The 14,566-nt window shown below is 22.9% G+C and overlaps 7 protein-coding genes across 7 annotated transcripts; 4 read left to right on the forward strand and 3 right to left on the reverse strand.

Moving 5' to 3' along the window:
* Positions 1 to 214: 214 nt before the first annotated feature.
* DICPUDRAFT_156432 (uncharacterized protein) lies at positions 215 to 929 on the reverse strand (the record flags this gene model as incomplete). Its single annotated transcript, XM_003291754.1, has 2 exons — positions 215 to 508; positions 579 to 929. 2 exons carry the CDS (start codon positions 927 to 929, stop codon positions 215 to 217), a joined length of 645 nt encoding a protein of 214 aa, XP_003291802.1.
* Positions 930 to 2,106: 1,177 nt separating this feature from the next.
* DICPUDRAFT_82454 (uncharacterized protein) lies at positions 2,107 to 4,139 on the forward strand (the record flags this gene model as incomplete). The annotated part of the gene is made up of 4 exons (XM_003291746.1): positions 2,107 to 2,563; positions 2,640 to 3,184; positions 3,249 to 3,531; positions 3,574 to 4,139. The coding sequence occupies 4 exons, from the start codon at positions 2,107 to 2,109 to the stop codon at positions 4,137 to 4,139; spliced, it is 1,851 nt and encodes a 616-aa protein (XP_003291794.1).
* Positions 4,140 to 4,221: 82 nt separating this feature from the next.
* DICPUDRAFT_82455 (uncharacterized protein) lies at positions 4,222 to 5,130 on the reverse strand (the record flags this gene model as incomplete). Its single annotated transcript, XM_003291755.1, has 2 exons — positions 4,222 to 4,617; positions 4,681 to 5,130. 2 exons carry the CDS (start codon positions 5,128 to 5,130, stop codon positions 4,222 to 4,224), a joined length of 846 nt encoding a protein of 281 aa, XP_003291803.1.
* A 1,540-nt stretch (positions 5,131 to 6,670) lies between these two features.
* On the reverse strand, positions 6,671 to 8,312 carry DICPUDRAFT_92739 (uncharacterized protein; the record flags this gene model as incomplete). The annotated part of the gene is made up of 2 exons (XM_003291756.1): positions 8,171 to 8,312; positions 6,671 to 8,088 (listed from the first exon to the last, which is right to left on the reverse strand). Coding segments are annotated over exons 1-2 (1,455 nt in total), but the record flags the coding sequence as incomplete, so codon positions are not given.
* Positions 8,313 to 8,793: 481 nt separating this feature from the next.
* Positions 8,794 to 10,134, forward strand: DICPUDRAFT_39585 (uncharacterized protein; the record flags this gene model as incomplete). Its single annotated transcript, XM_003291747.1, has 3 exons — positions 8,794 to 8,885; positions 8,970 to 9,163; positions 9,239 to 10,134. 3 exons carry the CDS (start codon positions 8,794 to 8,796, stop codon positions 10,132 to 10,134), a joined length of 1,182 nt encoding a protein of 393 aa, XP_003291795.1.
* Positions 10,135 to 10,408: 274 nt separating this feature from the next.
* DICPUDRAFT_82458 (uncharacterized protein) lies at positions 10,409 to 11,021 on the forward strand (the record flags this gene model as incomplete). Its single annotated transcript, XM_003291748.1, has 2 exons — positions 10,409 to 10,622; positions 10,816 to 11,021. 2 exons carry the CDS (start codon positions 10,409 to 10,411, stop codon positions 11,019 to 11,021), a joined length of 420 nt encoding a protein of 139 aa, XP_003291796.1.
* A 1,159-nt stretch (positions 11,022 to 12,180) lies between these two features.
* DICPUDRAFT_39606 (uncharacterized protein) lies at positions 12,181 to 14,385 on the forward strand (the record flags this gene model as incomplete). The annotated part of the gene is made up of 2 exons (XM_003291749.1): positions 12,181 to 13,702; positions 13,757 to 14,385. Coding segments are annotated over 2 exons (2,151 nt in total), but the record flags the coding sequence as incomplete, so codon positions are not given.
* Between the last annotated feature and the right edge of the window lie 181 nt (positions 14,386 to 14,566).

A 14,566-nucleotide genomic window follows, 5' to 3' on the forward strand; every position in this document is an offset into this window, starting at 1 on the left:
GTGTGGTGTTTTTATGTGTTGGGTAAATCAACACTAAAAAAAAAATTAAAGGGGAGTGTTGTTTTAAAACAACAAATATATCATTTATTTCAATTTAAAATAAATTAATACTTTGAATAATATTATTATATTGTTGTATTATAATAATTATGATTATTTAATCTTGAGTATAAATTTTAGTTAATATTATATTTAGTTGTCTATATAATTGATATTAACATTGGGCTTCACCAATACATAATGAGTTGTTTGGAATGCTGTTAATATCATCAGAATAGGTGGCTTCTAAAATCATTTCAAAATCTTTGAATCTATTATCATAATTATTTATATTATTGTTTGTATTGGGTTTGGTGATTCTATTATTATTATTGTTATTATTATTATTATTATTTGGATTAGGGTTGTCCTCTCTTAAATTGTTAAATAAAACTCTAAACATTAGCGGAATCTTTCTACTTCGTAAGCTATTATTAATTTCTAAAATTTTAATTTCAATTTTATTTCTCTAAAAATTTAAATAAAATTAAATTAGTATTCAAATAAAAAATCTTTTTTTTTTTTTTTTGATAACCTACATATTTATTTTTCCAATTTGAAAAAGTTAAATAGCAAAATAGAATTAAAAATAAGACTGCATTAACTGAAACTATTATTATTGAAAGTAGTCTTAAGTCAAGGATTTCAAAAAGAACAAAGAATACAGGCAGCATGGCAACCCCCAATAATACATCAATGAAAATTAAAAACCTCATTAAAAATGGATTCTTTAGTTTGTTTATTTGTTTAATAAATTGTCTGTATTCATCTCTTGATATTAGACTTGTTAATTCTTGAGGTACATTCTTATCAAAATAATTGAAAAACCTATCCCTTGGAATGATTTCTAAAATCTTTGATTTATTTTCATTTAATTCAATTTCTTCCATTTCCTATTATCATAAATTATTATTATTATATTGTTATTGTTATATTATTATTACTATTTTTTATTATTGTTATTTAAAATAATTTATCATTTCATTGATGATTTCTAAAAAATAAAAAATATTTATTAATATATTATTAATTAAAATTGTTGTTGTTATTGTTGTTATTGTTTTATAATGGTTTTTATTACTAAAGGTGAGAGGAGTGTGTGTTTTTTTTTATTTGTTTTATTTTTTATTTGTTTTTTTATTTTATTTATTTTTTATTTGTATTTGTAATATTATTGTGTTTGAATGTAATTTAAAAATAAATTAATTTAAATTAATTTATCATTTAAATAATTTTTTTTATATTATTTTATAATTTAAATAATATTTTATTATTATAAAAAATATGAAATTATAATAAAAAAAAAAAAAAAAAAAAAAATTGTCTGAATGGGAGTGGGAGTGGGGGTGTTACGCGAATATCTAATTTCATAAATATTCGAAACTACAAAAATAAAAAAAAAGAAAATAATTTTAACTCAATAAAAAATAAAGTTTTTTTTTTGATTTCTAAATACCTTTAATTAAAATAAAATTTATTATTAAATTTAATAATTTAATTTTATAAAAAAAAATAAAAAAAAAATAATATAAAACTATTTTACCTTTTTATTTTGAAAAAAAGAAAATTAAAAAAAAAAAAAAAAAAAAAATAAAGACAAGAAATATAATCAAAAATTATAACGATAGCAATATAAAGATGGAGTATATGGTTATATTTGGTAGAATGCTTATTGTTTGAGTGTGGTATGTGGGTGTATATGGGTGTAAGTGTGTTGGTTTTAATGATATATATATTTACTAATTGTGCATATTGCAGTTTATAGAGTAAGCTCTATAGTTTATCTTTTATCTCTTTTAAATAAAAGTAAATTAATATAATAAAAACTAAAAACATCTACATCTCTAAAACAATCACATTTCTATTTTTTTTATATTCACACAAAAAAAAATAAATAAAAAATAAAAAAAATTAAAAAAAATAAAATTTTTTTTTTTTTTATTCATATTTTTTTTTTTTTTTAAATTTTATAAATAATTAAAATTTAATTTAAAAAATAGCAGATGTAAATTTAAAATTATTATTATTAGTAATATTATTAATAATTATTAATTTTTATAATAAGAAATGATGGAACTAGGATTTGAAAATGATGAAATATTATTGAATAATTACAAATTAATTCACCAAAGAAAAACAGAAGATTATAAAAGATTATTAAAGATATCAAATAATTATAACAACAACAATATTAGCAATATTAATAGCAATAATAATAATAATAACTACAATAGCATTATTAATAATAAAAGAGACAACAACAATAATTATTATAGTGATGGTGATAAAGAGTTAGTATCTAAATTTTGGGATGTTATTGTAATCACTGCAATAGACCAATTACAAAAAGAATATTATGAACAGGTTATTTCAGAAAAGAAAAGAGAGAATCAAATACCAGGTTTTGTGAACTACATTGTTATATCCGATCCTATAGGTGAAAAAATAGGTTGTGGTGGATCAACATTATATGTATTAAATAAACTATCAGAAATTTATGAAGGGGATGATAATTTAAAAAAATGTAAGTATAATTATATATATACTAAAATACTATTATATTTATTTTAATTTTTATACTAATAAATAATTTTTCATAGTAAAAATACTACTATTGCATGCAGGTGGATATTCAAAAAGATTACCAAATCATTCATCAACAGGTAAAATATTTGCATCAATACCATATACCTTAGAGAGCGGTTTTAAAGCGTGTTCAATGTTAGAAATCAAGTTGATAATATTAATCGATATTCCAAAAAGAATGAAACCAGGTGTGTTTTTAGCTTGCTCAGATGACATAGAATTATTTGAATCAAAGGACATATCATTCGATGATCCAAGTCATCAAGGATTCATAGCATTATCCCAGCCTGGTACACTGGATATAGGCGTTGGTCATGGTGTGTTTATTCTTGATCAACTAAATCAATTTAAACCAAATGAATTAAATTTATGTAAAAAGTTTATTCACAAGCCATCAAAAGAGAAAATGAAATTAGAAGGTGCAATATTAGATAATGGTTTGGTGTTGGTAGATAGTTGCTATTATTTCGACCACTATGTAACTCAATTATTATTAAAATACTATAATGAAAACAAGCCAATATCTTGCGAAATCGATGCATATTCAGATTTTTTACAGGTAAATATGATTTTATTATTAATAATTCAAATTTTAAATCATATAATAACTTTTTTTTTTTTAGCCATTAGGAAGCAATGCAGAGCCAAATTATTTTAATGTCAAAAGCAATATAACTAAATTTTTACCACATTTACCTAAAGAAAGAGAGAAGATTTATAGCTTATTAAATTCAAGTAGTTGCAAGTTAAATATGATACCATTAATGCCATCCAATTTTATTCATATTGGTACTTGTCATGAATATATTGAACATTTTACAGTCAATTTCCCACGTTTAGGTTTTAATAAAATAGTTTATTCAGTTATAAATAATAATAGCAAAAGCAACCGTTTCAATATAGAAAGTAAATTTAACTGCATACATTCAATATTGTTTAATACTACAGGTATGATTCAAGACAATTCAGTTATTGAATATTGCTCATTTAAAAACATTGACTTAATAATAGGAAATAGATGTATTTTATCAGATTTAGAGTATGACAGCAACAATAATAATACAAGTAAAAATAAAATTGAATCAATAACCATCCCATCAAATACGTTTATTCATACACTATCACTAAATAATAATAGATTTGTAACAATATTGTTTGGAATCGATGATGATTTAAAGACAGCTAATGATCCTAAATTGTTTGGTAAGTCTTTAAAACAAGAATATTCTTTTAGTGGGAAAATATGGCCAAACGAAAATAATGGAAATCCTATTGTAGAGTCACTTTGGAACGCATCCATTTTCCCAATTTCAAACATCTCTGCCTCAGACTCTTTAGAAAAAACAATAAACTCGATACTTAACAACAAAAATTACAGTAATGTCAACACAAACACTGATCAACAACAGTTATATTCCATTGAGGAGTGTCTAAATGAAAAGGACCTATCCAAACAATTCAACAGAAGAAAGAATTTAACAAATGAAATAACAGAATTTTTAAAAACAAAATAAACTCTTTTTTTTTTCTTGTAAATAATAGCTTTTTATTTTTTTATTTTTATACAATTTGTATAGTAAATTAAATTATAATAAATTAAACTTGTGATGAAATTGGTTCAGATATCTCTATTGCGTGTATTGGTACTATTGGAGCATTGACATGATGATATACTAAGGGTGGGGCTTGTCCATGTGTTTGAGGAGTTTCAGGTAGTGATAATGGAGAAGTTGGTAATGGGTTTAGTATAAATGGTGGTGGAGGAGGTGGAGCAATTGGAATAGATACTATCTCCATTGGAGTTGTTGGAGGCTGTTGAGGAGTTTTAGGTGTTACATACTGAATCATTGATTTTTGAGGATGAACTGTAATTTTAACAGTAATATTATCTTTAGTTTTACCATATTGCTCTCCTTCTTTAACTTCTAATGATAATGTTATTAATTCATTTTTTTTATTAAATTTGTCCAATCTTTCTAAAATATTTTTTTTCTAATTTAAAAATATGTTAGTATTTATATTTGTAATAATTTAAAATATTTTAAATTTACTTACAATAATATTTTTAATCATTGATGGATAAAAAGTTCTGTATATCATATACAATGTAACTACATTTAAAATTACCAATAGTGTGCATGTTAAATCCAAAGAGTAGTCGTGATATAATATAAATGGGTAAATGGATCCTATTGAAACAATAATTAAAATAGTGGTAGTTATATATAAATATAGAGGGAAATATGCTTTATTTAATTTTTTTATAAGTTTTTGGTAGGTTTCTTCGCTAACCAAGTGCCCTATTTTTGGTGGATATGCATTTGAAAAGTAATTTCTTGTACTGCCTTTAGGAATTAATTCAATTGAAAACCCATTTACCATGTTGTTTGAAAAATATTGATTTAGATATACATTATCATCATATATACCTATATCATCCTTATAGTTTGGTGATGCTCCATTTGGTGAATGGGATGATGATGATACAGGGGTTATAGGTTCCATAATGCTGGGTGATGGTGTTTATAATTTTATTTTAATTTAAAAAAAAAAAAAAAAAAAAAAAAAAAATAATTAAAAATTGTTAATTTTCTCTAAACTCTTTATAATTTTGTTTAAAAACAAAAGTAACTTAAAATTATAATTTTAATATTAATATTATATTAAAAATAAATATAAAAATAACATAATAAAAACAAGTTATCAAATAAAATTAAAAGAATAAAATAAAAAAATAATACAAATAATTTAAAATAAAAAAATTAAAAATAAAAATAAAAATAATTATTTTTTTTAAATTATTTGTTAATATCATAAAGTTTAATTTCAAATAATTGTTATTAATATTTATTATTTCCATATAAAATATTAATAATCAAATTTGAAACAGTTCATTGACTATACAAAAATTTTAAATTATTATTAGAGGCACCACACATAAAAAAACTAATCACTTTAATATGATTTTATGGAAACTATTTATATGTAGTGTGAGAGTGTGTGTGGGTGGTGGGTGGGGTATTAGATTTGAAAAAAATATTCCTTTTTAATTTTAAAGCTTTAAACATAACAATAAAATATTTTTTTATAATTCAAAAAAAACACTCATTATACCCCCAGTTATAGATAAAATAAAACCCACTCAAATCAATGCCCTTTTATATATTTAGTTTAATTAGATATATTAAATAAAAAATAAAAAAATACTCCCCCATTCAAAAAAAATAATAATATTCTTTGATTACTAATGTTAACAATACAAGTATATTTATAGCAACATTGTTATATTTGAGTGAATTTGGTGTGTATATTTAGGGAGTAAAAAGGATTTGTATGTACCTATTAAAATAGAAATTAAAAAATTAGGTTTATATTATAATAATTTAACTAATTTTAATCATTTTATTTCGGTACTATTATATGATTTATCTAATTATAGAAATAAATATGGTTTTATTTAATTTAAAATAAAATATATTTCATTTATTTTAATGTATTATTATTAAATTTATTATAAATAAATTATTATTTTATTTTAATGTTGATGCTATATTATTTTATTGATTATCAGATATATAATTTTTAATTAGTTCTTGAATATTACGAGTATCTAGAACTGTAGGAGTATTTGAAACATTTCCAAACATTGGTAATAATGGTATAATTGAATTATATAGAGAACGTAAACCAAAACCTATACTACTAACAGGAATATTTCTTTGTTTAATACAGTAGATTGATATAATAATCTCGATGGCTATTAATTTCCAGCCCTCTTCAATGAGGAGTTTTGTATTTTTAATGGATAGTGGTGTTAATGGAGCAGTATCTTCGAAACCATCTGCCAACTGCATACCAGAGTATAAATTTAAAACTGGACCCGCTAAATGTTGAATAGTTGCAATAATGGAAGCTGCTATTCTAACCAATGTAGTAATTTGAGCATGTTGGCTCTGGTCTATTGGTAATGGATCAGCTACAGATGATGGTGTCTTTTTGGTTAGATCCGAAAATTGCTTCCAAGGTAATTTTGTAATTCTTTGACCTAGAATTTGAATACATCTTGAAATCGATTGTCTAAGTGTATCTATAGATAATGAAAGTAAACCAGTATCGCTATTTCCATTGGGAATGGGCATTCCATTATTCTCACTTGTTAAAACCAATGGATTATCGACCGATAAATTAATTTCTTTTTCAAATATACCATAACACCATTCGAATGCAGAGTATGAAGCACCATGAATTTGAGATACGCATCTAAAAGACAGTGGATCTTGAATATATGGAGTTTCTTCAACTTGTTCCCAAAGCTTACTAAAATTTAAAATATTTTGAAAATTATTAGAGCATTGGACTTGACCTGAATGGTTGTGGACTTTACTGACAATCGAATTTAAACTTGAAAGATTCGATCTAAATGCCTCCAAAGAAAATGATGCTGATGTATCTAATGCATTAAGAAAACATGAAATATCATGCAATAGCAATGACCCACTTGCTAGAGTAATACAATTACTATTTATTAAGGAATTTGATTCTTGAAATATTAACTGATCAATTAAATATTTGCTATTATTAATAATATCGGTACTATTATTATTTTGTGAATTTTTTAAACTACTATTGCTGCTTGTATTCATACTATTGCTGTTAATTAAATTATCTATATCAATATCATTATTATTATTTTCTTTACTACTTGTTGAACATTCATCACCATAATCATTATAACTACTGCTATTACTATTGTCACTACTACTATTATTATTGCTATAATTAATAATTCCATAATAACTATCACTGATCATTGGGACTTGTGGAATTTTGCCATTTGGTAAGGGAATTGATTTACCAAATAAACCAAGGCTAGCTTGTGATAAAGGAATTGAATCGGATACACCTAATGGACAATTATCGAGCACCAATGGTAGATTATCTTCTTTTAATCTTCTAACCAATATATCCAATGTTCTTAGTGAAACACCTGAAGTTCCAGAAAACAATAAATTTAATTGAATTAATAATGCTGCTCTAATTAATCTATCGGGTAAATAACTATTTGAAACAACTGATGAGTTTTCAATTATAATATTTTCATTTAAATGATTTGGCATTAAAACTGATCCACTTTGTGGATTATTTGAGAATTGTTGAAATAATTTTAAATTTTCGTGTTGTTGTTGCGATGAATCATTATTGCTACTTAATTCATTGCTAACCCTCATTTCATCACTATTCTCGCCTCCTGCCTCTTCATTGACTTCACCATTTGCTTCATTGTATTGGTTTAAATTTATATTTTCGTTATAGAGAAATTTCTTTATATCAAATTGTTTATTATTACAATTTTCACACCATTTTTCTATTAAATTCTTTCTGTATTCTTTAATTCTTTCTGTTGTTTTTTCGTTTATATAAAAACCTATTTTTTTATTTGCAAATAAAATAACCTGTTTAATACTATAAATTAAATAATTTAATTATTAGATAAAATTCTCTTTCTTTTTTTTGGTATAATGATATTTCAATAATTGCTACCTACCTTAGATTACTTGATGAAATTAAAATTTCAGGTTCCATTTGTTAATTATTAGTTTCTTAAATTATTATTATTATTATTATTATTATTACTATTGAATTTATTATTATTTTTATTATAACAACACTTTATTATTATAATGAATAATTAAAATATGATAAATATGTGTGTATAAAAATTAATAAAAAAAAAAAAATAAAAAAAGAAAAAACAATTAATTAAATAATATGTGTGTGTGTGGTTGTGTGTATAAGTGAATGTTTTATTAATTTCTTTTGAATAGAAAAAAATATTTCATTTCTTTGTTTTCGACAAAAAATACAAATATTATTTTATAATGTTGGTATGTAAAAAAAGTATAAAATATATCTTAATAGTTCTACCCCTATCCATCACCCCCCATAATTTTCTTTTATTTTTATTAAAAATTTTATTTATATAATGTATTGAATTTTTTGTGTTTAAATTATCTGTTTAAATTAAAAATAATAATTAAGCGTCCCCATAATGCAATAAATTCAAAAAAAAAAAAAAATTTTAAAAATTTAAAAAAAAATATTATATTTTAAAATTTTAATTTAATTTTTTATTTTTTGTAATCAAATTGTACTTTTAAATATTTAAATATGAATATTATATACACATTTGGAAAAAGAAATTTAATAATAGATAAAATTTTAAATAATATAGGTGAAACATACCAAATTGAAGATCATCTGTTTTCCACAACCATACGAAATAAAAAATATTTTTTAAATAACTTTAATAATAAAGATAATAATAAAATAAATAATGTAGACAGTAGTAATAATTTTCAATATTTTAAAATATTAAATATTTTAACTACAAATGATACAATACTGATTCAGTTTGAAAATGATGAAATAATATTTCAAAGATTGATATCATTTTCTTTACCCCCAATCGAAATTAATTTACCAATAAAAAAAATCAAATTTATATCATGTGGTTTTAACCACTATCATTTTATAACCAGTGTGTAATAACAATATAATAATAGAATAATAATAAAAAGAATTCTTTTTATTAATCATCAATTTATTTGTTTAGATGTAAATTCAGTTTTTGGTTTGGGTGATAATAATTTCAATCAACTGGGTATATTAAATAAAAAACAAATTAACAATCAGATCAATAACAATCAAACTGGATGGATAGATACCTTACAACCAATTAATTATTTTACTGAAATTGGGTCAAACATAGTATTTATTTCAAATGGAAGATACCATTCAATTTTTATAGATTCTCATGGTAAAGTTTATTCATGTGGTTCAAATGAATATGGTCAATTAGGTTTGGCTCAAGATATTGATAGCTCTGTTGAAAATGGTATAAGAGAAATTACACCAATTACCTTTTTACCTTCAAATGAAAATTTTGTTAAAAGCTCATCAGGGGATTTTCACAACTTGCTAATTAGCAATGAAGGAAGGGTGTACTCATTTGGTTCAAATTCATATGGTCAACTAGGTTTATATGATGAAAGCGACGAAAAAGATGAAAATAATGACCTCACTCAAAACATACCCAAACTTATTAAATCGCTAAGTGACAACAATAAAATAATTGTAGACTCTAAATGCTCAAGCTGCCATTCAGTTTTACTTTCAAATGAAAATCAAGTTTTTACATTTGGTAGGGGTATAAACTATCAACTTGGTCACTCTGATGATGAAACATGCATAGCCCCCACTTTGGTTGATGACCTTTCAGACTATAATATATTATCAATGTCTTGCTCATCCACATCGACACTATTTTTGGATGACAAAAATAGATTATTTTATACCGGAGGTTATTCAACTTTAAATTTTATCAACGACAATAATAATAATGAAATGGAATTCAATATCACCCCTAAACCAATACCCCAAATAGTTCATTTAAATTTTAAACCAAATCATTTACATACACACCATTCAAATTTAAATTTCATTTGGTAAATAAATAATCTAAAATAGTAATAATAAATAATAATAATCATAGCAATAATTAATAAATAAATATTTAAAAAATTGGTGTTGGTGTGGGTCTACTTTAAAAACCAATCACTTTTTTTATTTGAAATAAAAAAATTAATTTTTTTTTTTTTTTAATTTTTTTTTTATTTTTTTTAATTTTTTTTTTTTGGTCTAATTTTATTTTAAAATTTTTAATATTTATATAAATCTTTTTTTTTCAGAAATCAGATAAATCACACAAATACACATATATACAATGGAATTATTAACAGACGATCAAAAGAACGAATTTCAAACATGTTTTCAACAATTTGATAAAGATAATGATGGTCGTTTAAATCCAAAAGAATCAGTTATGGCATTAAAATCATTAGGTGTAAATTTACCAGAAAGTGAAGTTTCAGCAGGTACCGATTTCAATTCATTTTTACAAGTTGTTGTTAGAAAACTTCAAATTACTGATCCAGCTGGTAAATAATAATTATAAAAAAAAATAATAATAATTTTAAGATTTTATATTAACTATTTTTATATTTTTTTTTCAACTCAAAATTGAAAAATTATTGTCAATAATTTTAATAATTATAATTATTAATTGGATATTTAATTTTAATGATGATTAAATAAATAAATAAATAAATAAATAAATAAATAAATAAATAGATGAATTAAAAAGAGCATTCAACTGCTTTGATCAAGAAGGTACAGGATTTATTTCAGCTCAATATTTAAAACAAATTCTTGTAAGTTTAGGTGATATCCTAACATCACAAGAAGCTGATGAATTAATTAGAGATTGTGATACCGATCATGATGGTTTTATTAATTCAGATGAAGCTACTAAATTAATTCTTTCAAAATTAACTTAAAATAGTAATAATTAATAACTAATAATAAAAATGTATAATAATCAAATTAATAATAACAATATAACCAAATATAGCAACAACAATAAAAAAAAATAAAACTATTTATTTATAAAATACAAAAAAAAAAAAAAAGAAAAAAAAATAAATATGTACAATATATTAAAATAGGAAATTTACACACAGACGCACAGACACACACACTTTTTGTATTTATTCGGGATTTTTAATATATATTACTTATAGTATAGCATTTCATTAATACCACATACCATAATATATATTGTTATCACACCATAATTCCATATATATATGGAATATAACAAGTTTTTAATAGAAATTAATTTTATTATAAAGAAAGATAATCTAAAAGAGTTTTTTTTTTTTTTTTTTAGATTAATGATTCATTATTTTATTATAAAATGAAAAAAAATATCATAATTGACACTGTTACTAAAAAAAAATAAAAAAAAATAAAAAAAATATTTGTTTTTTTATTTTATTTTATTTAATTTTTATTTTTTTTTATTTTTTTATTTTTTATTCATTTTATTTAATTCTTTGTGTGTGTTGTATATTTTAAATTTAAGTTTTTTTTTCTTTTTTTCGTTTTTATTTTATATTAATTAATTAAATTAAATTAATAACATATCTAAATATATTATAAAATAATTATTTTTTTATTTTTTTCATTTTTTTTAAATTTCCTTCTAATTTAAATTGCTTGCATTTTTTTTTTTTTTTTTTTTTTTAATTAATAATGCAATGTAACTATGATGTTACAATTAACGAGAATTGTAATAACAATAGTATATTAAATAAAAATGAAACTATAATTCCAAATTTAGATATTGTTGAAATTAAAATAATAAAAAAAGATTTATTGAATCATAATAAAAATGACAATAATATTAATAACAACAATTATAAAGATAACAATAATGATAAAGTAATAAAAAAATATCAATTAGAAAAAATAAATAGCAATATTATTAATAATAATAATTATTTAGATAATATCAAACATTTAAAAATATTTAATAATAAAATAGAAATTGAAATAATAGATATTATAGCCTCACCCAATAACCATAACAATAATAACAATTGTTTGAATAATATATTAGTAGAAATTGGTTCAGAGTTTAGAAAATTAAAGAAAATGGATGAGGCATTAAAAATATATTACATACTTTCAAGATTATCCGAGAACACTTCATCAAAATTAAATAATAATAATGATAATAATAATATTATAGTTTTAATTAATAATCAAAATTCAACAGGATTCTTTTATATGGGTGTTACTTTTTATGAAAATGGTGATAGTAAAATGGCTTTAGAAAGTTATAAAAGAGCATTAGAATTAAATCCGATTTATCCAGAGGCTTTGTGTAATGTTGGTGTAATATATAAGAATTTAGGCGAAATACTACCTGCAATAGAATATTATCAACGTGCTCTACAATTTAATCCAAACTATTTACTGGTAAAGAATAATCTAGCTATAGCATATAATGACCTGGGAACTCAGACTAAAATGAAAGGGGATTTGGTTCAATCCAAACGATACTATAAGAAATCATTGTTTTACAATAGCAAACATGCTGAAACTTACTATAACCTGGGAGTTTTAAATAGTGAACAAAGAAAAATTGAAAAAGCAATTGTCAACTATGAGCTAGCTATTCATTTTAATTCGAATTACACAGAAGCTTTAAACAATTTAGGTGTTATATATAAAGATCTTGACAACATTGAACAATCAATACACTATTATCAAATGGCACTTAAATCAAACCCCAAGTTTTCACAAAGCCTAAACAACTTAGCTGTAATATTCACAATGCAAGGTAAAATGAAAGAAGCAAAGCAACAAATTAAACTTGCAGTTAAAGAATGCCCAAGTTATGCTGAAGCCTATAATAACTTGGGTGTAATCTACAGAGATATTGGAAAAATGGATCATTCAATTAAATCTTATGAAGCATGTATTCAACTTTCACCTCACTCTTTAAATGCGCATCATAATAAACTATTGGCTTTAAATTATTCCACTAAATTTTCAAATAATGAAATTTTTAATTTTCATCAACAATGGGGAAAGCAATATATTGAAATTACAAGAATAAAATTATTAAATCATTTACAGCAGCAACAACAAATACATCAGCAGCATCAGCATCAGCATCAACAACAGCAACTATTACAAAAATCACTATTTAAAAAAGAAAAGCTAACAATTGGATATATATCAGGTGACTTTTTTACCCATTCAGTTAGTTATTTTATTGAAGGAATACTGCATTGCCATGATAAAGAGAACTTTAAAATTATTTGCTATTCAAATGTATCAAAAGAAGACAAAACAACTGAAAGATTGAAATCATACAATCACGAGTGGAGACATATAACTGGCCTATCAGCATTTGATGTTTATGATATAATTAAAAGAGACAATGTAGATATACTAGTAGAGCTATCAGGTCATACATGTGGTAATAGAATGGATGTAATGGTTCTACAACCTGCCCCTATCCAAATTTCATATATAGGTTATCCAAATACAACTGGTTTAGAAACTATACAATATAGACTTACAGATCCTATTGTTGATCCATTAGACACCAAACAACTCTTTACTGAATCTCTTGTTAGGTTACCACATAGTTTTCTTTGTTACTGTCCTCCCCAATCCTCATATATCAACTTTAATTGCAGGTCTACCTCACCAAAAGATCACTCTGGAAATCTTTTACCAATAGGAAACGATTATGTAACACCACTACCAGTTCTAACTAATGGCTACATAACATTTGGTTCTTTTAATATCATGGCAAAATATAGTGATAAATGCTTAAATAATTGGCGAATTATTTTAGAGAAATCCCCACCATCAACAAGACTTTTATTAAAGAGTAAACCATTTGTTTGTGAAAAAACTAAGCAATCATTTCTTAAAAAATTAGCGAAAATGGGCTTCAACACAAGCCAAATAGATTTAATTGGTTTATTTCCTCAACAAAAAGATCATTTACAATACTATAAAATGATGGATATAAGTTTAGATACGTTCCCATATGCCGGCACTACCACTACTTGCGAAGCCTTATGGATGGGTGTACCTGTTGTAACCCTATATTCCCCAAATTGTCATAGTCATAATGTTGGAAAATCAATTTTAACCAATTTAGACATACCATCTCTAATTGCTCATTCAGAATCCGAATATGTAGATATAGCATTATCTCTATCCAAAGATATCGATAGATTAATAACATTTAGAAAAAACCTTAGAATAATAATGATAAACTCCCCATTATGCGACAGTATAAACTTTACTAAAAATTTAGAGTTAAAATATAAAATGATTTTCAACTATCATCATAATAATAACATTGCTCAACATAATAATAACTATCAACAAAATCAAAACAATCAACAACAAAATGATAAATTTTTTTTAGAACAAAATCAACATTTAATAAACCTTCAGCAACAAAACAATTTACAATTTAATAATTTTAATCCTCACCATATTATCATCA

This window comes from Dictyostelium purpureum (genome assembly GCF_000190715.1).
Source record: "Dictyostelium purpureum unplaced genomic scaffold DICPUscaffold_299, whole genome shotgun sequence".
NCBI lineage: Eukaryota > Evosea > Eumycetozoa > Dictyosteliales > Dictyosteliaceae > Dictyostelium > Dictyostelium purpureum.